General features: G+C 39.7%; 1 protein-coding gene across 1 annotated transcript in view; it reads left to right on the forward strand.

Moving 5' to 3' along the window:
- Nucleotides 1-26529, forward strand: part of LOC126195239 (lachesin-like) — a 365145-nt gene that overhangs the window by 112595 nt on the left and 226021 nt on the right. The window contains exon 3 of the mRNA XM_049933767.1: nucleotides 10032-10239. Within this exon, the coding sequence (XP_049789724.1) occupies nucleotides 10032-10239 (208 nt within the window). The remainder of the gene's footprint in view (nucleotides 1-10031; nucleotides 10240-26529) is intronic.

The following is a 26529-nucleotide window of genomic DNA, read 5'->3' on the forward strand; positions in this document are numbered from 1 at the left end:
TTCATCTCCCAGTACCTACTGCAACCTACATCCTTCTGAATCTGCTTAGTGTATTAATCTCTTGGTCTCCCTCTACGACTTTTACCCTCCACGCTGCCCTCCAATGCTAAATTTGTGATCCCTTGATGCCTCAAAACATGTCCTACCAACCGATCCCTTCTTTTAGTCAAGTTGTGCCACAAACTTCTCTTCTCCCCAATCCTATTCAATACCTCCTCATTAGTTACGTGATCTACCCACCTTATCTTCAGCATTCTTCTGTAGCACCACATTTCGAAAGCTTCTATTCTCTTCTTGTCCAAACTAGTTATCGTCCATGTCTCACTTCCATACATGGCTACTCTCCATACAAATACTTTCAGAAACGACTTCCTGACACCTAAATCTATACTCGATGTTAACAAATTTCTCTTCTTGAGAAACGCTTTCCTTGCCATTGCCAGTCTACATTTTATATCCTCTCTACTTCGACCATCATCGGTTATTTTACTCCCTAAATAGCAAAACTCCTTTACTACTTTAAGTGTCTCATTTCCTAATCTAATTCCCTCAGCATCACCCGACTTAATTTGACTACATTCCATTATCCTCGTTTTGCTTTTGTTGATGTTCATCTTATATCCTCCTTTCAAGACATTGTCCATTCCGTTCAACTGCTCTTCCAAGTCCTTTGCTGTCTCTGACAGAATTACAATGTCATCGGCGAACCTCAAAGTTTTTACTTCTTCTCCATGAATTTTAATACCTACTCCGAACTTTTCTTTTGTTTCCTTTACTGCTTGCTCAATATACAGATTGAATAACATCGGGGAGAGGCTACAACCCTGTCTCACTCCTTTCCCAACCACTGCTTCCCTTTCATGCCCCTCGACTCTTATAACTGCCATCTGGTTTCTGTACAAATTGTAAATAGCCTTTCGCTCCCTGTATTTTACCCCTGCCACCTTCAGAATTTGAAAGAGAGTATTCCAGTCAACATTGTCAAAAGCTTTCTCTAAGTCTACAAATGCTAGAAACGTAGGTTTGCCTTTTCTTAATCTTTCTTCCAAGATAAGTCGTAAGGTCAGTATTGCCTCACGTGTTCCAACATTTCTACGGAATCCAAACTGATCTTCCCCGAGGTCGGCTTCTACCAGTTTTTCCATTCGTCTGTAAAGAATTCGCGTAAGTATTTTGCGGCTGTGACTTATTAAACTGATAGTTCGGTAATTTTCACATCTGTCAACACCTGCTTTCTTGGGATTGGAATTATTATATTTTTCTTGACGTCAGAGGGTATTTTGCCTGTCTCATACATCTTGCTCATCAGATGGTAGAGTTTTGTCAGGACTGGCTCTCCCAAGGCCATCAGTAGTTCTAATGGAATGTTGTCTATTCCCGGGGCCTTGTTTCGACTCAGGTCTTTCAGTGCTCTGTCAAACTCTTCACGCAGTATCTTATCTCCCATTTCGTCTTCATCTACATCCTCTTCCATTTCCATAATATTATCCTCGAGTACATCTCCCTTGTATAAACCCTCTATATACTCCTTCCACCTTTCTGCCTTCCCTTCTTTGCTTAGAACTGGGTTTCCATCTGAGCTCTTGATATTCATACAAGTGGTTCTCTTCTCTCCAAAGGTCTCTTTAATTTTCCTGTAGGCAGTACCTATCTTACCCCTAGTGAGACAAGCCCCTACATCCTTACATTTGTCCTCTAGCCATCCCTGCTTAGCCATTTTGCACTTCCTGTCGATTTCATTTTTGAGACGTTTGTATTCCTTTTTGCCTGCTTCATTTACTGCATTTTTATATTTTCTCCTTTCATCAATTAAATTCAATATTTCTTCTGTTACCCAAGGATTTCTATTAGCCCTCGTCTTTTTACCTACTTGATCGTCTGCTGCCTTCACCACTTCATCCCTCAGAGCTACCCATTCTTCTTCTACTGTATTTCTTTCCCCCATTCCTGTCAATTGTCCCCTTATGCTCTCCCTGAAACTCTCTACAACCTCTGGTTCTTTCAGTTTATCCAGGTCCCATCTCCTTAAATTCCCACCTTTTTGTAGTTTCTTCAATTTCAATCTGCAGTTCATAACCAATAGATTGTGGTCAGAATCCACATCTGCCCCAGGAAATGTCTTACAATTTAAAACCTGGTTCCTAAATCTCTGTCTTACCATTATATAATCTATCTGAAACCTGTCAGTATCTCCTGGCTTCTTCCATGTATACAGCCTCCTTTCATGATTCTTGAACCAAGTGTTAGCTATGATTAAGTTATGCTCTGTGCAAAATTCTACAAGGCGGCTTCCTCTTTCATTCCTTCCCCCCAATCCATATTCACCTACTATGTTTCCTTCTCTCCCTTTTCCTACTGACGAATTCCAGTCACCCATGACTATTAAATTTTCGTCTCCCTTCACTACCTGAATAATTTCTTTTATCTCGTCATACATTTCATCTATTTCTTCATCATCTGCCGAGCTAGTTGGCATATAAACTTGTACTACTGTAGTAGGCATGGGCTTTGTGTCTATCTTGGCCACAATAATGCGTTCACTATGCTGTTTGTAGTAGCTAACCCGCACTCCTATTTTTTTATTCATTATTAAACCTACTCCTGCATTACCCCTATTTGATTTTGTATTTATAACCCTGTAATCACCTGACCAAAAGTCTTGTTCCTCCTGCCACCGAACTTCACTAATTCCCACTATATCTAACTTTAACCTATCCATTTCCCTTTTCAAATTTTCTAACCTACCTGCCCGATTCTGTTCATAAAGCATGATATTTGACACCTCATTTTTCTTCCTAGCGCCTTCTGTTATCGAAATGTCCTAATTAACTACTTGATTCGAAGGAAGCCTATTTTTTCAATTACATATCACATTAATGTAACTTTTTATGGGTGTAATAGTTAGGATTTTAATAGACGAAATATTTGATACCTTATCTGCACAATTAGGAGCAACTGTTCGTGAAATACTTCAGTTTTTCCGCGCATAAAGAACTACGTTTGTCAGAATTTTCCAGATTACTTTCAAGCAATTTCTTTTTCAAAACTAGAACTCATGCTGGTCATTAGTATACCCCATTTGCCCAACTTCGGTTTTGGCAACGAGAATTCTAAAAAGATAGCACTGAATTTTATAAGGAGTCATGTTTCAGGACAGCTCATACATTTGAACACAATGTTATGTGACTCTTTACATGGTATCGTTAACAAAACTCGTTTAGATATCTGGAACCGTTCATGAAGTATGATGAATATGCTGCTTCTTATTGTTGTAACTACTTTATTCCCAAAGCACTTAGATTTGGGCACACCAAGCTTGAATTATACGCCAGACATAGATCCAATACCTCGAGAATGGAAGTAGATAGTCTTCTGATCCTAGCTTGAAATACAATTTCAGTATATTGGTTAAATTTCATATGCTGCAATACGTGACCTAAAATGAACCGAATACAAACGCTATTCAATGTTTATTCATCGCTGCAAACTTTATAAATTTTATATAATATTTTACTTAATCTTAATGTATCAGAATAGCTGTAATTAACGTCGAAAATACTCTGCGTTTATCGAGTTGTAGATACGAAAGAAAGTATTTTCTTCTTGAACAATTGTCCTAAAATCAGAGGATAAGTACTTCATAGAAGCCGGCATTTAAACTCTAGCACTTTGCCGAGAGGTATCATAGCTCCTATGATATGCTTGCCGGAAAGGCAAGATTGAAATTTGTGTGAATTCAAACATTACGAGTTACAGGGAACGACAAACAGCAACATAGGTGTCGCTGTCCTAGGATGCTTCTAAAGCTATGCTTACGTTCGCATTTTTTCGCCTGAAGGTGTCCTGAACTGTCAGCTGTCAGCTGTCAGCTGTCGGTTGCTCACATACAATGCAACCTCAGATGCCAGTCGGAAGTTTCGCCTCCGCTGTTGCAACGACAGATGACCTCCTGGATGACTTATTAGCTCTGGTCACAGCTTCCTCCCTTGGAGTGGCCACTTACCAGTTAGCTCAGCATTTTTTATTTCTGAGCTGTTAAATTGTTGTTCAACATAGTCATTAAATATTTTGCATTGCCCTCAAATGTCATGTAGGAAGACTACAAGAAAGTTATTGCCGCATGGCTCTCGCTCGCATATCAAACTGCACATAGTTGGCGCCTTGGGCACTGGGAGTGCGTCCATTGCATGCTGAAAAGGATAAATTGTAGGTAGCGCCCCACCGCTTGGTAAACTGCTTATATCTTTTCATCTCTAGCTTAACAATGTGTTTCAATAGGTGCCCCTTCCACATACCTCAGCAACAACATCGGTCAGTGACTCCTGGCGTACAATAGCCGCTGGCTGAGAAACCTGGATCTTCTCTCTTCATAAGGTGTACGTCTGTCAAATGGCGTGGCGAGGTCCTTCCTCAGAGTGCGATCAAATGTTTTATCTCAAGCGCTTGTTATCCCTAAGACGTAATGGAAATATCAGTGACAGTTTAAATATTTATCAAAAATTGTTTATTTTTTCACAAAATATTATATAATATCAAAAAGGAGAGTATCTGTTTCGGGCATCATCGGCTATCTTTAGATCATATGAGGATGTAGTTGACACACAATAATTTTGAGAAAGCACATTGCGTAAGATTTAATTTCTTCTTCTTTCTTATAACCTGTAAGTCACCATTAATGGCCAAAGCCGGTAATATCTTGCTGACATGATTGTACCAGAGAATAAATTATTTCATAAACGAACAACGATAGCCAGTAAAAGTACACATCACCTCTGAAATTTGTGATTATTTTGCCTGTTCTTTGTTGTAAGGAGTGAAGTGTTAGATGATTCTCTTTACAATCATAGAACTGAACCACTCGTTAGAAAACATATGATCCACCCATAAAAAAATTGAGTTACCGATTGAACATCAGTTGGTATTAATTCTGGCGATGACTTCTCTCAACAAAGTCCAATTATACACCCAACAAAGTTGTGCTTCATAATGATGTAAGGTCGAAATCATGGTAGTAACAAAAATAAAGAAGTTTTATAGTTAAATGGCGTAAATATCACACATTTTGCATATGTGTCCAGTTCTCTCAGGAAAACGGGAAAACAAATGCTTCCGCCTTTCCCTGTTACACTTTCCCTTATCGTTTCCTATTTGTTTCGCTACCTATACCACTTTACCTCCGCCCATTCTGTTTCCCTCCTTCATTGTTGCCGGTGAGCATATTATATGTGTACAGTCACGTAATTATTCTTAGCTGATCTATTTTTCACGAACGAATATAAACTATCTTACTCTACTGTAGGAACTATTCTTGTTAATGGTTCTGTCATTTTTGTTCTGAATTTTTGATTGCTTGTTAGATGTAAGCTCGCTTGCATTTTGTTTGTTGTAGCGTATATTCTTCTTCTTCTTCTTCTTCTTTTCCTCGTCCTTTGTCCCACATCAGCGCAGAGTCGGTATGGTTACTAACCGATTTTTCCATGGTTAGTTTAATGAGTAGCCGCATGGCCATCGTCTCGCCACAACGTTACACCCTCAAACAGAATAGGTGCACCAGAACAGTCTGCGTGGAGTGTTAGTCATGTGGAAGTGAACAAAAGTTTTCTAAATGTTTGCGAACCGTGTAACTCAGGCAAGACTTACGCATCAGACCGGCATTCACCTAGTGGCTTGTGGGAAACTGCCTGAATCCAACATTCAGGCTTGTAACCTCCCCCTCACTTATCGACCTTAATGACAGTGTAAAATTAAACCGCCTGTACCTAATAGAAATTTGGGAAAATCAATCATCACCGAAGTTAATTTGTCGGTAAAGAGGGAGGAAAGGGTTACATCTAAATGAAAGGAAAAATGCAAATTGAACTGGTGGAAATTAATTTTGAAAAGGGGTAAAGTTAATAAAGAAAGTAAATGTGCGGCCGTTACGTTAACAATTAACTAGCGGTAATTAGATATTTGAGATTTGGGGGAAATCACGGTCGCCACTCCTAAGGACAATTACTATAGTAACTGAAAAAGAAAGGTTATTACACATATAATTAGCACTAGAAGCGTGCAACTGAAGGTTGACACGTGTAGTGTGAAAACTGAAAGTTTGTCAGAAGTAATAAATTTCGCTACACTCTGACTTAATTTAGCAAAAGAATTAATAAAACCGGAAAATCGAAAGTTAATTTAGTGACTGAAGTTAATAGTGAGCTTTCTTTCTGAAGCACATCGAAATTCAGTAAAATACGGTTAGTCTTGGACTACCTCAACAATTTCAAAAGCTACTTGAATCTATGCAGTTTAGAAATAAGAGCTTTAACTTTGAACATGAATTAAATCATTCTGAACAATTAACAATAGTAAAATTTAGTAAGTACCAAGCTGAGCTACAGTCACAGGTAAGCTAAAATACGGTAACAAAACTCGCACTCTTAATTTGTGCTTGTGTAATCTAAATATTGTAGCCAGCTATGAATAATTTAACTGAACTTTGAAATTAAGGCAGTGAAATTGAATTATATTATTTTAATGCTGGCGTTTGAAATTCAACGACACTCGGGTTCATTTCGGAAAAGGAAGGAACCCTGCTTGGCAATGCAATTGGGACATTGAGCAACAAAGGTTCATGCTAAGTTGCTGTAATTTTGTGATGCAAGAATTTTAAAAGCAGAGGTCTGCCATACAGTTCTGAAACTTTACGTGCTTCCAGTCTTCCTTGTTGGTTGATTGAAGGTTTGAAGCCGTCGATCGAGGAGGTGGCGACAGTCACTCATTGTCGGCCGTCGCTGTTGCAGAAGCTGGATGTTGGCGCGCCTTCTTCTCGACACGGTCACCAGGCGAAACGGGCTCTTGATGTGCGCCAGCTAATGCTTCCCGTCCGCGACACCGTGTCAGAGTCTCACATAGCAAGTCGAGCGCAATTACATGCTGCCAAACCCCGAAAGCGCGGCAACTCGCGGGAGCTTCACACAACACACCTGCTCCACTGCACTACTCCAGGCAGACCCTCTCTGCCCGCGCTCCACGCGACAGTGTTAACACTATCCCAAAGATCCTAAACACTTTCGTTCTCCACACGACCTATCGATGTATTCGTTCGATAGTATAGTTTTCTCGAGGCCAGACCCAGCGTATAAATACAAATAATATTCACAAAACAAACCAATTATACATCGACATAAATGCATATATATACAAATAGCAAAACAATTACAATATACAAAGACACAGAAATGTCATATCTTGAGGTAAGAAAACAAGGAAAAAGTTACAGTACAGGAGGATATGCATTTCCGGCGTTACAGGCTGATGGTCATATTTCATTCAGCAGATCTTGACGATGCCTTCAGTCAACAAACTCTAATTGTACACCCAACGCAGTTGTGCTTGGTAATGGGTTAAGGCCGATATCGTTATAATAATATAACAACAATTAATTTTTACAATCAAATTGCGGAAATGTCCTTCAAACATTACTACATGACTGTAGCCCAGAAATATGAAGAGATTATCTGTAGGTAAAAGTTTTGGGAACAGGTAATGAGATTTGCGAATGGAGTGCTTCCATGCTGGCAAAAGGACACGGAATTGAGCTCAGAATGCAGGGTAGCTATCTACAGTAGTGGTCAGCAGTGTCACAGAAGGGGTTCGAGAATGATTTCATGGATTGGCACGGCTAGGGCGTGAGGTAAATGAGACCTTGTGATTATGTGGAGAGAGGAGAGTTACTTAATCACTGACGCGAGCTACTGTGATCCACGGGCACGCACCTGCTCACGTAACTTACCTGAAGTCTCAAATCCTATTAAAATATGTCTCAAAGCTCAAGGAAGCCACAGAAAGTAGCTGAAGTCTTCCTGCTCATGGTGATGGTATTCTCGTGAGACGCTAGTCCACACTTACATAGAACTTCCTCAGCTTTTTCTTATACATTATCGCCAAACTACACTGTGGGCTGTTGTTGGCGAAATTCAGTCCTAATCAGTATGTGATGTGATAGTCCATTTGTTATTGATAGAGTGTCACGACTAAAATGTTTAATGCTCTTAAAAACCATACAACGAAGTCAGGGAGTAGTGCGTGCGTCTATGAGGAATACACGTTGATAATTATCTTTGCCAAGAGCTGCGAGGCTTGAAGTCCTGTATCTCCAACTCCGTCAATAAGTTTCGTTGACATTACATCTGGAAGAATGTGGCACTGCGTCGTGTGGCTCATAATTCTTAAACTAAATGAACATTTTATTGTAGGAGGAGTGTTTTTCAAAACGTCTATGTTCGTATCTTGCATTACCATGACATGACGCTGTTGACTTTAAGTCGCAGTACTGGAACGCGCTACCAGTATACTATCCACAATGTGTTACATGGATTTACGTTGTGGATGAATTTCCGGAACTACAAAATCCGTCACTACTGTGCCAGGGATTCAACACTTCTTTACATTTTTCTGACGTTGAAACTTCTGTTCCTCTTTGAAATGACAAACCCACTTTCTTTCCTTGTTTCGTCAAATACCAATCTTTCTATAGAATACTTCAGTCACAGTAGCATTTCAGATAAATCTTATAAATGAAAATTCTTACTTACTTCACACATCCCAGTGAATCATTATTATTATCATTATTGTTATCTTCTTCATGCCTCAGCTGAATTCACTTGTTCAAGCCAACAATGTCAGGCCACCTCCTCGGTGGTCTTCCCTTCTGTCTTGTCCCTCTATGTCTGTAGTCGAAAATTAGCTATCGAAGCCTGTTTTCATACATTTTATCTACATGTTTCGACCACCTCTTTCTGTTTAGACCTGTTTTCTTCTGCAATGAATCTACTCGTCATCCATTCTCAGTATTTTAATCCTGTTGTAATCTTCTGTGGAGCACCTCCAATACAATGGAATAATTCCATTTGCCCAGCATGGATCCTGCTCATACCCTTTCGAGTGGGAACCCAAATTTCAGATCCATAGAGCGTAGTGGGTACTGCCATCACTTTGAAAAGTCCAGGTTCTTTACCTGCAAAACGGAGCAATCTGTTTTCAGATCAGAGAAATAGTGCTTTGAGTAACACCACTCCAAATTAGAAAACTCGCAACACATGAATAAAGTAAGAGTTGAGATACCAAATGAAAACTACTACGACAAATATATACGTCAACACAATATTAGATGCAGCTGAGACATTACAAATACACCTGTAGACACCAATTTAGATTGAGTTTTGGGAAACATATGTAACTGCTTTATGTGGTTAAACTGGATGTAATGTTTTGGTCAGAAAACGCTCTTCCTCTTACATGGGGTTTAAAATGAATCTGCAGAGAACTTGCGCTCAGATACCGTTGTCAAAGGCGACTTATTAAAGTATTTTATAAATTTTGAGTAACGGCCATTTGCCTTTATGTGTGAGCGAGTTTTTTTTTTTAATTTTGGTACATTAGATCCAGTTATCAGTGCTGATAACATTCTCAAATATTATTTGTTTTGATACCAAACCATACTGAATTCGATTTGAGGAACTTCAATTATTTATGTAATTAAACGGAAAAATAATGCAGCCAACACGTTTCGAAAAACTGTTTAGTGCGCTGTACTATTTTTCGACACTTCTGAGGATGTCCTCATCTCAATCATATTTTAAAATTTCATTCTAATGAAGACTCCTTAGGGGCGTCGGTTGGCTGTATTATTTCTCCGTTTAAATTTATGTGTGGTTGCTGAAAGACAGCCATGTTCAGAATTTTATTATGTGTTTATTTAAATAAAACAATCGTTAACTTTCATTAATGTTGGGACATTTCGAATTGAATTGTATTGTGTTCTCCACACCTGTATCTCGTGATACGAAATCCACTATACAATGGAGTGTCAAGGAATTCTTTTCTCATAATATGCTGCTGTAAGTTGTTTCTCATTCGCAAACACACTAAGAAAATAAAAGATATTTTAATGTTTAAATTGAGTTTCTCAATCTATTGACTTGTGTGAATGAATTCCAATAGAGCCGTTTTTTCAGTGAGGCAGGGTACAATTCTGCCTTTCCTCTGTTAAGGTGGGCTGGTTGCGTTCTGAAGACCAGACTGTGCTGACAATGCACGACAGGGTGGTGACACACAACTCGCGGGTCGGAGTCTCGCACGACCAGCTCCGAACGTGGCGGCTGCACGTGCGCCAGCTGAAGGAGTCGGACCGCGGCTGCTACACCTGCCAGATCAACACCAGCGTCATGAAGCAGCAGACCGGCTGCATCGACGTGCACGGTAAGGTAACCTCATAGCATTGCCGCTTGTTTTTTTGAAGTAGTATGCATAGCTCACAGAACTACCCATCTATCACTTGTTTTGTCTCACTGTGCTGATTAAATTACACACACGTCAAAAACAGTCTTGCATCACCTCGGTTCCGAGAGTTCCGGGACCTGCACTGATAATTGGAATGGAGATCAACATAAACATCATTTCCGCCATTTTTATTGCTCGTGAAAACCACACAATGCATGTTGTACCAACGTACAGCGAGACCTTCAGAAGTGGTGGGCCAGATTGCTGTAAACACCGGTATCTCAAATACCCAGTAGTCATCTAGCATTGACGCATGACTTTATTCGTCGTGACATACTATGCACAAGTTCATGAAGCCACAATAGGTCAAGATTGTCCCCTCCTCAACGTCGATTCGGCGTAGATTCCTCAGAGTGACTGATGGGTCACGTCGTCCACAAACAGCCATTTTAAATTCATCCCAGGCATGTTCGATAGCCGGCCGGGGTGGCCGAGCGATTCTAGGCGCTACAGTCTGGAACCGCGCGACCGCTACGGTCGCGGGTTCGATTAATTCCTCGGGCATGGATATGTGAGATGTCCTTAGGTTAGTAAGGGTTAAGTAGTTCTAAGTTCTAGGGGACTAATGACCTCAGAAGTGAAGTCCCATAGTGCTCAGAGCCATTTGACCCATGTTCGATAGGGTTCATGGCTGGAGAACATGCTGGATACTCTAGTCGAGCGGTGTCGTTATCCTGAGGAAGTGATTCACAAGATGTGCACGGTGGGGGCGCGCGAATTATCTTCAACTAAAACGAATGTGTTGCCATTATGCTGCCGATATGGTTGCACTATCAGTCGGAGGATGGCATTCACGTATCGTACAGCCGTTACGGCGCCTTCCTTGACCACCAGCGGCGTACGTCGGCCCAACATAATGCCATCCCATAATAGCAGGAATCCTACACCTTGCTGCACTCGCTGGACAGTGTGTCTAAGGCGTTCAGCCCGACCAGGTTGTCTCCAAACACGTCTCCGACGATTGTTTGGTTGAAGTCATATGCGACACTCATCGGTGAAGAGAACGTGATGCCAATCCTGAGCAGTCCATTCGGCATGTTGTTGCGCCCATTTGTAACCGCGCTGCGTGTTGTCGTGTTTGCAAAGTTGGACCTCGCCGTGGACGTCGGGAGAGAAGTTGCGCATCATTCACCCTGTTGCGCAGAGTTCGAATCGTAAGACTACGATCTGAGGCTGCACGAAAAGCCTTATTCAACATGGTGGCGTTACTGTCTGGGTTCCTCCGAGCCTTAATCCGTAGGTAGTGGACGTCCAATGCAGTAGTAGCCCTTTGTCAGCCTCGGCGAGGCATGTCATCGACAGTTCCTGTCTCTCTGTATCTTCTGCATGTCCGAACAACACCGCTTTCGTTCACTCCGAGACGCCTGGACACTAGCCTTGTTGAGAGCCCTTCCTGGCACAAAGTAACAATGCGAACGTGATCGAACCGCGGTATTGACCCTCTAGGCATGATTGAACTACAGACAACACGAGCCGTGTACTTTCTTCCTGGTGGAATGACTGGAACTGATGGGCTGTCGGACCCCCTCCGTCTAATAGGCGCTGCTAATGCATGGTTGTTTACATCTTTGGCCGGGTTTAGTGACATCTCAGAACAGTCAAAGGGACTGGGTCTGTGATACAATATCCACAGTCAACGTCTGTCTTGAGAAGTTCGGGGAACTGGGGTGAAGTAGAACATTTTTACGTGTGTAGGTTGTAACACTCCGATTTTATGTATCCCGCTCGATCGGGATCAGATAGCAGCCCAAATAATAATTAATTAATGTGACCGTGTACCTAATGGGGCTGGCAATCGGATTTGACTGCTACGTAGTTGTTACATTCAATTTTGTCCTTCTCAGATGCTGTAATAATGAAATGTCTGGTACCAAGAATAACAACAACACTGCTTCACTAATCAAGACCTATATTCGTCTCAAAAACACAAGAAAGAGGAGACAGCCACTGCCTTCGTCATACAAATTTAATTACGGCTAATCTCAGCACAGGCCTCTTCGTTATTCATTATTGTCACACGCAAATTCAATCACTGTAATCCAACACTGCAATCCAACACTGCAATCCAAATGATGCCGGCGCGGTAGACGCGAAACCAAATAAATATCATCACAAAAATATCACTGAGCACTCTCGTAATTAAACTTCTTCACTTTCCCGTATTATTCTAACACAAAGGGGTTAAACCGCGGCGATGGCCACTCCCTTTGTCGGTAAGCCTTGTATCACAGCAACCGGCCTCCGCACGGCTCGGCCCGCAACCTGGAAACTAACTCAACTCTACACTCGCTCATGCAACCCGACACTATCGATTATTTGCCCTGTCGACCTGTGCCGAGTGCAAACTTATAGTAAGGGCCTACAGAACCCTTACAAGGTTTGTGAATGAATTAATAACTCCATATGTTCATCAACACAAAGCAGCTGACCTAAAGTTGCGATAGCACAATGTACTGGCACTTGTATTTTATTTCTTGGCCTCTGCCTTTTCTGCCTAGTGTGTGAAGTCACAATTTCTCGTAACAGTCGCCATTTGAAATACAATGTCCTTCATTGTACAATTCGTATCTTCCCTTCCCCTGAGACTTCTAAGCATTCTTGATATTGTGTTTTCATTTTGAGGACAGAAGATAACAGCACGACCAGTGTCTGCTAAAATCATGTCTTACAAGAAGACGCGTTTCTTTCTAGGCTGCAGTCTGCACCCTTTCAACACTAACTTGAAACTTGTAAGAAAGTACAAAAAAATAATAATGAAAATGGCAATGAAGAATAGCTCTGGCCCAAGGAGACGGATGAAATTTCCGATTGAATCATCATCAGATTCGTCTGCACAATCTTGAAACGAAGCACCATTAACAAATATCAAAGCAACTGCTATTTTACCGGTACGTGTCTGAGTGGCCTATGTTTGGCCTTCAAGTATAGCTGATCGCAGCGACGAGGGGGGTCCTCGTAAGATTGACAAGGGCTGAGCGCTGACTGGAAAGGCAGGATAATGCATGTAGTGGGAGAAATTCTCTGATTGCGTTCTGCTCCTTATGGTGGTTAATGACTTGTGGCTGATTCCCATCAATGTCGCTTTACAGCCAAGGACAACACTTCGCCAATATCAGAACAATACTGAAATGGTCGAGTGTAAGAAATGAGGATATCGAATTGTGCATCTCAGCGTCACGATATCAATGCACCACGATGCTGCGTGAACTCTTGTTTTCCCTTGTTGAAAGCCATTCCTGGCACAAAGTAACAATGCGGATGCGATCGAACCGCGGTTTTGCCCGTCTAATTTTATAAGCAGCGATTGAAGAAATATTTTAAATTACTCTGTTGGTAAATCAATACTGCCACATCCATAAACAGTACGTCGAATTGTAGCTGAGCTGTACAATGAACACTCACTAATATAATTTACCTGAAATTTAACTGGATCCAAAGTAACGATGATATTCATTGTAACGTCTCGGTGTAATGGATTAGAACTAACTCCACAATTACACATATAGTGACGTCGGATATGTTACACTATGGCTTTATCCTTTTCCTAAACGTCTTTGTGTTAGATATACAACATATTTGTTCGACAGAAAAAGAATTACGGTGTCTGATGGAGTCTAACCAGCAATTAAATCATCCGTACCTCACATCTGCGTCCCACACAAAAACCAAGAGCACAGTCTTAAAGAGCAAGAAATTTCGCTCTTCTATAATTTCATACTTTTCCAAATGAAAATATTAATTTTTTTATTAGGAAAATGGGCACAATGCCACTGTATAATATTGACATTAGTAGTTAATGAAATATGTAATTTAAAACTTTTCGAAAGGTCAGAAAGTCATTAATGCTGAAAGGCGCTCATTTCAGTACAATTAATTTTAATAAAAACTGTGTATGTTCAATAACAGTAATTTAAAAATAAATGCCGAATATATTTTGAACGTGTTAACTGGGTCTGGTTTCCTCAGGTGACAAATGGGTGGCGCTGCAGTGCCTTGTCGTCTTTGGCGGCCTACCTGTCAGGGGATCCAGCCCTTTCACTGGACAGTTCTTGTTCAGTCTGGGTACCTTTCAGCAGGAGTTCAGCTTAACGACTGGGTGGTGCGAGTGTAGCCTCACCGTATCAACACTAAAATTTTATGGTCGATAGACTCTTGAGAAGGAATCTTGCGCAGGAACTAATAAGTTTTCACGGGCTTTCCAGTGAAGGGCGTTTTCGCGACAGGAGGTCTTTAAATGGAAAGAATATTCATGACGATCCTTAACGGACCGTGAAGCAGTATCACTGACGACTTTTATGTGAACACATATTCGGAACATTGGTTCCAGTTTTATTTTCTGAGCAGATGACTGATGTAGGGAAACAATCCAAGCTTATTCGCTATTCACACAATCTTAACTGTTCTTAGTTATGTACTTTTCTTCTTAATTAATGTGGAAAACAACATGATTGTCATGATTTAATGTAAGATTATTATATTTCTTTTTTTTGAACTGCAGCAACGATACACAGCATTGGCATTAACTAAGCTACAATGTTGACTTAACTTTTTATTACTTTGATTCAACTAAATTTTAATGCTCTTTATTTAACTCATATTATGATTCATTAATTATTACAATATGCGACACATTTCATGCGTGTTATTGGTGGTTCCGTAATGAAAACCATGGTAAATAGCTGGTGCTGTCATTATCCCAGGTGCATAGTGGTGGATGACGCACACCGATGATTGTTGAGGCACACTTAACTGCTGACTCTGTCTAACGGGAGATGCGACTGTCGCAAAAGAACGTTGGAGTGTTGTCGAGAGACTAAAGTTAATCGAATATGCAAGAAGAGGATTTCGTCGCCGTCTGACCTGAATCAGTTTATTAATATCTACTTCGACTTTTGCTTGTGGTGACACTGAGTTGGTGCAACAAATAAAATCCTGAACTCAGATGAATACACAATGATCGACGCACAATCTTCAAAACAGCGTGTGAGAATTGACGAATTAGTGAAATTACGTTTCATTTTACGTTATACACTGCTCCACAAGACATTGGAACTATTTCTTGACGTCAGACATCTTATCTTTCAAAATTACTTCGAGTTTGTCATACACGACCTTATGATTGTTTCACTAACATGTCGTTTCTTGAGCCCATCTATGGAGTTTTCAGTTTCGAGAAGAGGAAATGCTCCATATGTGCCGAATCGAGCGTATAAAGCATATGTAAAAAATTTAAATATGTTTTCAGTGATGAATTTCTTGTGGTCTTCAGTCCTGAGACTGGTTTGATGCAGCTCTCCATGCTACTCTATCCTGTGCAAGTCTCTTCATCTCCCAGTACCTACTGCAGCCTACATCCTTCTGAATCTGCTTAGTGTATTCATCTCAGTGTTAAAATGCAACAAATAAAACGTGGAAAGGTTGTAAAAATGTTATGAAATTCTTTGGGTGTTGCCTTAACATTATTGACATATTTTGTAAATTATTACCTCAATGAATGACTTTTGTGTGAACCACGTTAAGGCTGTTAGGAAATGTTGTTGTTGTTGTTGTGGTCTTCAGTCCTGAGACTAGTTTGATGCAGCTCTCCATGCTACTCTATCCTGTGCAAGCTTTTTCATCTCCCAGTACCTACTGCAACCTACATCCTTCTGAATCTGCTTAGTGTATTCATCTCTTGGTCTCCCTCTACGAATTTTACCCTCCACGCTGCCCTCCAATACTAAATTGGTGATCCCTTGATGCCTCAGAACATGTCCTACCAACCGACCCCTTCTTCTGGTCAAGTTGCGCCACAAACATCTCTTCTCCCCAATCCTATTCAATACTTCCTCATTAGTTATGTGATCTACCCATCTAATCTTCAGCATTCTTCTGTAGCACCACATTTCGAAAGCTTCTATTCTCTTCTTGTCCAAACTATTTATCGTCCATGTTTCACTTCCATACATGGCTACACTGAATACAAATACTTTCAGAAATGACTTCCTGACACTTAAATCTATACTCGATGTTAACAAATTTCTCTTCTTCAGAAATGCTTTCCTTGCCATTGCCAGTCTACATTTTATATCCTCTCTACTTCGACAAACATCATTTATTTTGCTCCCCAAATAGCAAAACTCCTTTACTGCTTTAAGTGTCTCATTGCCTAATCTAATTCCCTCAGCGACACCCGACTTAATTCGACTACATTCGATTATCCTCGGTTTGCTTTTGTTGATGTTCATCTTACACCCTCCTTTCTAGACAATGTCCATTTGGTTCCACTTCTCTTCCAAGTCCTTTGCTGTCTCTGACAGAATTGCAATGTCATCGGCGAACCTCAAAGTTTTTATTTCTTCTCCATGGATCTTAATACCTACTCCGAATTTTTATTTTGTTTCCTTTACTGCTTGCTCAATATACAGATTGAATAACATCGGGGAGAGGCTGCGACCCTGTCTCACTTCCTTCCCAACCACTGCTTCCCTTTCATGTCCCTCAACTCCTATAACTGCCATCTGGTTTCTGTACAAATTGTAAATAGCCTTTCGCTCTCTGTATTTTACCCCTGCCACCTTTAGAATTTGAAAGAGAGTATTCCAGTCAACATTGTCAAAAGCTTTTTCTAAGTTTACAAATGCTAGAAACGTAGGTTTGCCTTTCCTTAATCTTTCTTCTAAGGTAAGTCGTAATGTCAGTATTGCCTCACGTGTTCCAGTATTTCTACGGAATCCAAACTGATCTTCCCCGAGGCCGGCTTCTACTAGTTTTTCCATTCGTCTGCAAAGAATTCGTGTTAGTATTTTGCAGCTGTGACTTATTAAACTGATAGTTCGGTAATTTTCACATCTGTCAACACCTGCTTTCTTTGCGATTGGAATTATTATATTCTTCTTGAAGTCTGATGGTATTTCGCCTGTTTCATACATCTTGCTCACCAGATGGTAGAGTTTTGTCAGGACTGGCTCTCCCAAGGCCGTCAGTAGTTCCAATGGAATGTTGTCTGCTCCGGGGGCCTTGTTTCGAGTCAGGTCTTTCAATGCTGTGTCAAACTCTTCACGCAGTATCATATCTCCCATTTCATCTTCATCTACATCCTCTTGCATTTCCATAAAATTGTCCTCAAGTACATCGCCCTTGTATAGACCCTCTATATACTCCTTCCACCTTTCTGCTTTCCCTTCTTTGCTTAGAACTGGGTTTCCATCTGAGCTCTTGATATTCACACAAGTTGTTCTCTTATCTCCAAAGGTCTCTTTAATTTTCCTGTAGGCAGTATCTATCTTACCCCTAGTGAGATAGGCCTCTACATCCTTACATTTGTCCTTTAGCCATCCCTGCTTAGCCATTTTGCACTTCCTGTCGATCTCATTTTTGAGACGTTTGTATTTCTTTTTGCCTGTTAGGAAATATGATTGTCATAATATTCACTTCCCATTTTCATAACCCATGTTTCTCGGGCTTGAAGAAGCACCGCCTCTTTTTCACAGAGAAACGCTTGCATCCTACGACATCAAGTAATTGTTAGATGCATTCCAGTCTTTGACGTTTGCCGATGACTATGTAATTCTATAAAAGACGGCAAAGCATTTGGAAGTTAAACGGAATGGAGAGTGACTTGAATCAGGGATGTAGAATGAAAATCAACGAAAAGCAAACAAGAATCAGCCAATGCCGATGGGAATTAAATTGGAAATGAGACACTAAGGTAGGTGATGAGTTTTGAAATTTGGGAAATTTGTACAAAGGATATAATATGGATACTAGCAACTAAAAATAAAGTTTTTCTCAAGAAAACAAATTTCAACATAGAATATAAATTTAATTATTATAAAATATTTTCTGAAGGTATTTTCAGTCTAGCTTTATACGGAAGTGAAATGAGACGACAGCCATATCAGACAAAAAATGAATAGAAGCGTTTGGTATCCGGCGCTACAGCAGATTACTGAAGCTTAGATGAGTTGATCCTATGAGGAGGTAATGAGTGGAATAGGGAAAGAAAGAAATTTGTGGTAGAACTTGAATAAAACAAGGAATGAATTAATAGGACACTACCAGAGACTTGAAGTAATCATAAAACTTTTATTGGAGACAAGTGTGAAAGAAAAAATTATAGAGGAAGGTCGGGAGATGAATGCAGTTTTCTGGTTCAAATGGATGTAGGTTGAGACAGTTATTCAGTGGTAAAGAGGTTTGGATAAGAGGCTGGTAAAGAGCTGAAAGTATCTGTTGTTCAGTATGTTGTTAAGAAGGTCCGCAAGTTAACGATATGGGATAACACTCTTGAACTTCAAGAGGAGTATTTCTCAGCAAAGTGTCATTAGCACATACTAAAAAGCTGCTACACCTACTGATTTCTTCTCATACTCGCTTGCGATATAAGTTCTGAGAGAAAGAGTATCTGATCGTTACTAGTCCTACGTCTGATCTGCATCGAACCAGCTCTATAGAGATGTGTCAGCGATTACTTCAAAAATTTTTGTGTCGACAGACGCCTAAGGAGCTCTTCTGTGACTCGTAGTAGAATTAGTGGACGGTAGTTTCCTAGTTTCGTATGGTCTTGGTTTCACTGCGATTAGTACTTTCGCATACTTCATCATAGTTGGAAGTTTTCACGTTTGTAGGATACTAGAAAGTGATTTCACTGTAGTTGATCATCAGTTAGCTAGATATTCAGGGTGTATTGGGTTAAATACAGCTGCTGTTTCAAGTTTCATTAATTTAATTGCATATTTTGTTTTCACATCTTGAACTGGAATGAAGAATCCAGAAGTATGTGCGGCAGGTACGCTTTTGTTATTCAGTTATAAATTTTTATTCCTTTTAGTCCGTCATTTATTTTCTTGGAGGCTGATACCAGGTGTTTAGCAAATTCGACCAAATTTATGATGTTATTAGACTTTTTGGTTTTCAGAAATTACTGCAACCAGTCGCCTTTTATGTAGATGTATTTTATTTAACCATGACCGGTTTCGAGCTGCCTAGCAACTCATCATCAGATGGTGTATACATTTAGTGCTTTTTTGTACCCATTGTGTGGGTGGTTGAGTATCTGTGGCTAGACAGAAACGAGAACAAATAATCGCTACATGTGGTACAGTAACACGAAATATTTACAGCATAATTTATGTTTAACGTATAAGAGCAAATAATCACTACATGTGGTACAGTTACATGAAATATTTACAGTTTAATTTACGTTTTGAGGTGTTACTTACAAATAAATCTTTTTGCAGGTATATATATCTCTTTTAGGACGTATTTTTGAAACCATTGTGTCTTGTTTTGCACAATTTCACAAGATAAAACTTTCACTAGATGTATATTACTTTTATGAGGCACTGTTGGAAACATATATCTCGTTTTTCGTAAACATCGCTGAACACACTTAGCCACAGATACGAATACTGGATTTACACATTATAAACAAGCCAAAGATTGCAATATAACTACAGTATCAAAGATTTCAAGTTGACCAGAGGCATTATTAGTCATCACACACACTGACAAGAGATTTGTCTTTACTACATAGAAAATAAATGTAAATTAGCTTAAACTAGTAAAATGTTTATTTATAAATTAGCTGTGCAATTTAACAGGTATATAAAACTAGATTTTATACATTATATTTCAGTTACATTTAAGATTATTGGTATTGAGAGTATTATGACAGCTAATTTCTTGCTCCTTCCATTGGCTGATCTTGGCATATGATGTCTGGGATGAGAGGTTGATGGTTAACTTGAAATAATAAGTAATGCTGGAACTTGTAAGGGTGTGGAAAAGGAGTTGGCGGTGGGGGGGGGGGAGATGGTTGTACAGGAAAAAGGAGAGGGGGGGGTTGAGAGGGTGATGTGGAGAGAGAAGAGAGCTGAAGGGGGGGGGGCAAAGGTGGTACAAGCTTTTATGTGTGTGTGTGGGGGGGGGGCATTTTGTTACTGAATGACTGTTTAGTTTTTTAAGTTCAAAGAATCCTTAAAATTCTGAAAGAAGGAGTTATTCGCCAGTTCTGTCTGCTCATTTAAAATGGTATGTGGGGAATTATGTTTGTGGGTAAAAATCTCTAATTGTTCGAGAAGATCCATCTTGAATCCCTTGTCTACAGTGTGTAGGATTTGAAGGTTAGTTTTAATGTCTGTTATGGAATGTTTATTATCTGCTAGATGGGTAGCAAAAGTGGATCTATTTAAGTTGTTTAGGCGAAGTGCATCAGTGTGCTCTTTGTATCGGATCTCAAAATTTCTACCTGTTTGCCCTATGTAGTAGCAGGAGCAGCTGTCACATCTTAATTTATATATACCAGATTTTTGGTAGGGTGTGCTGGCTCTTTTGGTGTTGTGGACTATTTTGTTCTGTATTTTGTTGTTAGTGTGAAAACTTATTTTGACATTATGTGGTTTGAATAGCTTAGCAAGTTTGTATGAGATATTGCCGAGAAACGGCATACAAACGAATTTGGTTTCTTCTGCTACTGAGGTCTGGCTTGCTAGTTTTGCTTTGTTAGATATGATGTTTTTATCTAATTTTTCAATTATGCTTGGGTCATAAGCATTGTTTGATGCTATTGTTTTTAATATATTGATTTCATTAATTTTTTGCAGTAGGATCAGCTTGAATCTTGTTGATACGGTTAAGTGCTGATTTGAAAAAAGCTAGTTTATGCTGATTTGGGTGGCATGATGTATTGTTTATTACAACATCTGAAGTGGTGGGTTTCCTATATATCTGAAATTTATGTTTGTTGTTGTGATGTGTTATGTTTAGGTCAAGAAAATAGATACCTTTTTGGGTTTGGTGTTCTACTGTGAACTGTATTTTGGGGTGAACATTATTAAGTTTACCAGCTAAGGCCTCAATTTCAGTGGCTGTCCCATCATATTGAAATCAATATATTAAAAACAATAGCATCAAACAATGCTTATGACCCAAGCATAATTGAAAAATTAGATAAAAACATCATATCTAACAAAGCAAAACTAGCAAGCCAGACCTCAGTAGCAGAAGAAACCAAATTCGTTTGTATGCCGTTTCTCGGCAATATCTCATACAAACTTGCTAAGCTATTCAAACCACATAATGTCAAAATAAGTTTTCACACTAACAACAAAATACAGAACAAAATAGTCCACAACACCAAAAGAGCCAGCACACCCTACCAAAAATCTGGTATATATAAATTAAGATGTGACAGCTGCTCCTGCTACTACATAGGGCAAACAGGTAGAAATTTTGAGATCCGATACAAAGAGCACACTGATGCACTTCGCCTAAACAACTTAAATAGATCCACTTTTGCTACCCATCTAGCAGATAATAAACATTCCATAACAGACATTAAAACTAACCTTCAAATCCTACACACTGTAGACAAGGGATTCAAGATGGATCTTCTCGAACAATTAGAGATTTTTACCCACAAACATAATTCCCCACATACCATTTTAAATGAGCAGACAGAACTGGCGAATAACTCCTTCTTTCAGAATTTTAAGGATTCTTTGAACTTAAAAAACTAAACAGTCATTCAGTAACAAAATGCCCCCCCCCACACACACACATAAAAGCTTGTACCACTTCTGCCCCCCCCCCCCCTTCAGCTCTCTTCTCTCTCCACATCACCCTCTCAACCCCCCCCCCTCTCCTTTTTCCTGTACAACCATCTCCCCCCCCCCACCGCCAACTCCTTTTCCACACCCTTACAAGTTCCAGCATTACTTATTATTTCAAGTTAACCATCAACCTCTCATCCCAGACATCATATGCCAAGATCAGCCAATGGAAGGAGCAAGAAATTAGCTGTCATAATACTCTCAATACCAATAATCTTAAATGTAACTGAAATATAATGTATAAAATCTAGTTTTATATACCTGTTAAATTGCACAGCTAATTTATAAATAAACATTTTACTAGTTTAAGCTAATTTACATTTATTTTCTATGTAGTAAAGACAAATCTCTTGTCAGTGTGTGTGATGACTAATAATGCCTCTGGTCAACTTGAAATCTTTGATACTGTAGTTATATTGCAATCTTTGGCTTGTTTATAATGTGTAAATCCAGTATTCGTATCTGTGGCTAAGTGTGTTCAGCGATGTTTACGAAAAACGAGATATATGTTTCCAACAGTGCCTCATAAAAGTAATATACATCTAGTGAAAGTTTTATCTTGTGAAATTGTGCAAAACAAGACACAATGGTTTCAAAAATACGTCCTAAAAGAGATATATATACCTGCAAAAAGATTTATTTGTAAGTAACACCTCAAAACGTAAATTAAACTGTAAATATTTCATGTAACTGTACCACATGTAGTGATTATTTGCTCTTATACGTTAAACATAAATTATGCTGTAAATATTTCGTGTTACTGTACCACATGTAGCGATTATTTGTTCTCGTTTCTGTCTAGCCACAGATACTCAACCACCCACACAATGGGTACAAAAAAGCACTAAATGTATACACCATCTGATGATGAGTTGCTAGGCAGCTCGAAACCGGTCATGGTTAAATAAAATACATCTACATAAAAGGCGACTGGTTGCAGTAATTTCTGAAAACCTGTTCACACCACAGTCGCAGTGCTCCACATCCACAATGGATAAAAGTCTTATTAGACTTTTTGGTTGCAGGATTTGATGAATGTAGGTTTCTACTGATGGCGAAGGCTTTCCTACTAAAGTGGGTATTCTCTAAGGATTCTACAGCTTCATCCCATATTTCTTTTGTACCCTTATGCAAGTGCTGGGGGCATTTGTAACATTGTGAGACGGTGTTTCTCTAATTCTCTTCGTAATTTCTCTATCCACCTAAGGATCTACTCTTTACCGTGTCCTCTACCAACACGTCGTCTAGCAGCCCCTTCGATAATCCCAACAATTATTCTAGAGTCTTTTCACGTTTCATATTCAGTTGGCTCTCTATACATTCCTTCTCGGATTAGGATGTAATCGTACTACATGTACTGACATCCCCAACTGTAAGAAAATAGGTCTGTGTTGGTTATAGGGGAAATCATTAACACAGTATGCCGCACCTGACTGAGAGAATAAAGAGACTAAGTTGCTAAAAATAGAGTGGTGCATCTTCCAGTCCAGCGGACTAAATCATAAACGGTAAGGTCGGAATAAAGCTGAGTGTTGCTCAGGGGAGTTAGGGCAATTAGTGTCTGGATCTTATATACGTTGGCTATAGTCAAATTTTCAATTGTTACCATAGTAATAGATGTGTCATTTTCAGTATGTATTAACCAGTACCTGGTTCTTGACGTAATCATACACTGCGAGCTATACTCTGGGTAGAAGTTAGTGGATTTTAATTTAAAGCACAGTAATGTTCCGCTTCTCTATAACTGTTCTTCGTCTCCTATATGCCTTTCTTGAAGAACGATCAGATACTCCGTGAAAACCTAGAGAGATATTCACATTTCGTTCGAGTTATCCCTTCGATGTGAAGTTGACGAATGCGCAATATGAACAAATTTTACGAAGTAATGAATCCTGAAAACTACCTTCGGGCGTTTGTTACGTATCCTTTCAGACAGTTCAGTTGCATCGTATTACTATTCGTTTCCTAGCTCCACCTCCTGATCGCATTAAGAGTCATTCATGCCCGCATCTCGTGGTCGTGCGGTAGCGTTCTCGCTTTCCACGCCCGGGTTCCCGGGTTCGATTCCCGGCGGGGTCAGGGATTTTCTCTGCCTCGTGATGGCTGGGTGTTGCGTGCTGTCCTTAGGTTAGTTAGGTTTAAGTAGTTCTAAGTTCTAGGGGACTGATGACCATAGATGTTAAGTCTCATAGTGCTCAGAGCCATTTGAACCATTTTTTTGAAGAGTCATTCATGGTTATACCAAAGGATCTAAAGCAATGCCGACCCCATTCCAAAGCATCGAGGTCTGCTTCATTACATACCTGCAATAAGCCTATCTGATCATTTGATTTCGTATCCTTACTATTACACTCAGGTGCTTGCATGGGTTGACTGATTCCAGTAACTGTGGATCGATGATAATCTAGTCATAGGGCGCTGTGTATTTTTCATTTCACGAAGGGCACCTTCTTACATTTCTGAACAACTAATACAAATTGCCAATCGTTGCGAAATTTTGAAATTTTATCAAATTCTGAGGGAACATTTGTGCATAGTTTTACAGACAGTACTTCACTACAGATGGCAGTTTCATCTTCGGAACACGCGAGATTGCTGTTAACATTGTCAGCTAGTTCGTTAATATGCTACATGTCCGCCTGTTCAGCTGCCCAGCCTCTCATGCAACCGAGCCCGGGTTCGATTCCCGGTCAGGTTGGAGACTTCCACCGTTCGGGGACTGGGTGTTGTGTTGTCCTCATCATCATTTCATCCTTATCACGGCCTGCAAGTCGCCCAATGTTGCGTCCACTCAAATAAGACTTGCAGAACATCTCATACAAATTGCCAACCTTTGCGCCATTTTGAAATTTTATCAAGTTCTGAGGGAACATTTGTGCATAGATTTACAGACAGTACTTCACTACAGATACCAGTTTCATATGCCGAACATGTGAGATTACCGTTAACATTGTCAGCTAGTTCATTAATATTCAATATGTCCGCCTGTATAGCTGGCTAGACTCCTATGCAAGCGGGCCCAGGTTCGTCCTACATCCATTTGAACCAGCAAACTGCATTCATCTCCCGACCTTCCTCTATAATTTTTACTTTCACACTTGTCTCCAATAAAAGTTTTATGATTCTTTGAAGTCTCTGGTAGTGTCCTATTAATTCATCCCTTGTTTTATTCAAGTTCTACCACAAATTTCTTTCTTTCCCTATTCCACTCATTACCTCCTCATAGGATCAACTCATCTAAGCTTCAGCAATCTGCTGTAGCGCCGGATACCAAACGCTTCTATTCATTTTTTGTCTGATATGGCTGTCGTCTCATTTCACTTCCGTATAAAGCTAGACTGAAAATACCTTCAGAAAATATTTTATAACAATTAAATTTAAATTCTATGTTAAAATTTGTTTCCTTGAGAAAACTTTATTTTTAGTTGCTAGTTTCCATACTATATCCTTTGTACAAATTTCCCAAACCGGGGAAGTTCGTCCGGCAAGTGCAGGCCTTGTATCACTGGACGCCACATCAGTTAAGACAGGACTTTAGAAACATACGAACGTCATCATCGTGGATACAATACATTGTATTGTAGTTTTAAAAACTGAGTTTATCCGCGTTCCTCCGCTTAACGGTTTCCCTTCGTAAATGTTTGCACGATCTCCTACCTCTCTACTCCTCCATCTAAAATACAGTTTGATGCCTGCATGGGCAGCTCCTGAGACACTTCCTTGCCCAGTATTTCATTGGTAACGCTACTATTAACGGCAAAAATTCAGCTGAGGTACGACTTTACGTAAATCTCTTACACAATTACGTGTATTTAGTAGTACATTCAACGCCATACGTACTTCTATACATTCATTATTCATTTATAAGAATATCTATATATACGGCCTGTAAATGCCGAAAGTAGTCCTCATTATATAATAATTCTCGTAGCTATGACTTAAATAAATAACAAAAAATATTAAAAGTTGGTGTTTCTCTCGTATACATTACGTCTGATCTTATAACACTTGTTTGATTGCTATAGATAGTACAATTTCAAAGTTAATAGTCTTGCATCGAGCTCTCTGCTTTGAGATTCTCAGATTTTTACATTGTTTTCCCGGTGCTTTAGAGATAAAGTCTTTTTCTGTGACACAACAATTACTCTGTAGCTGTTTCACTTTTGAAAGTACGCAAATAACGAAGGAAGACAACTGAGTGGACACAACACGGTGATGTTGTTGTTGTTGTTGTTGCTGTTGTTGTGGCCTTCAGTCCTGAGACTGGTTTGATGCAGCTCTCCATGCTACTCTATCCTGTGCAAGCTTCTTCATCTCCCAGTACCTACTGCTACCTATATCCTTCTGAATCTGCTAAGTGTATTCATCTCTTGGTCTCCCTCTACGATTTTTACCTTCCACGCTGCCCTCCAATACTAAATTGGTGAGCCCTTGATGCCTCAGATCATGTCCTACCAACCGATCCCTTCTTCTAGTCAACTTGTGCCACAAACTTATCTTCTCTCCAATTCTACTCAACACCTCCTCATTAGTTATGTGATCTACCCATCTAATCTTCAGCATTCTTCTGTAGCACCACATTTCGAAAGCTTCTATTCTCTTATTGTCTAAACTA

This window comes from Schistocerca nitens, chromosome 7 (assembly GCF_023898315.1).
Source record: "Schistocerca nitens isolate TAMUIC-IGC-003100 chromosome 7, iqSchNite1.1, whole genome shotgun sequence".
Classification (NCBI taxonomy): Eukaryota; Metazoa; Arthropoda; class Insecta; order Orthoptera; family Acrididae; genus Schistocerca; species Schistocerca nitens.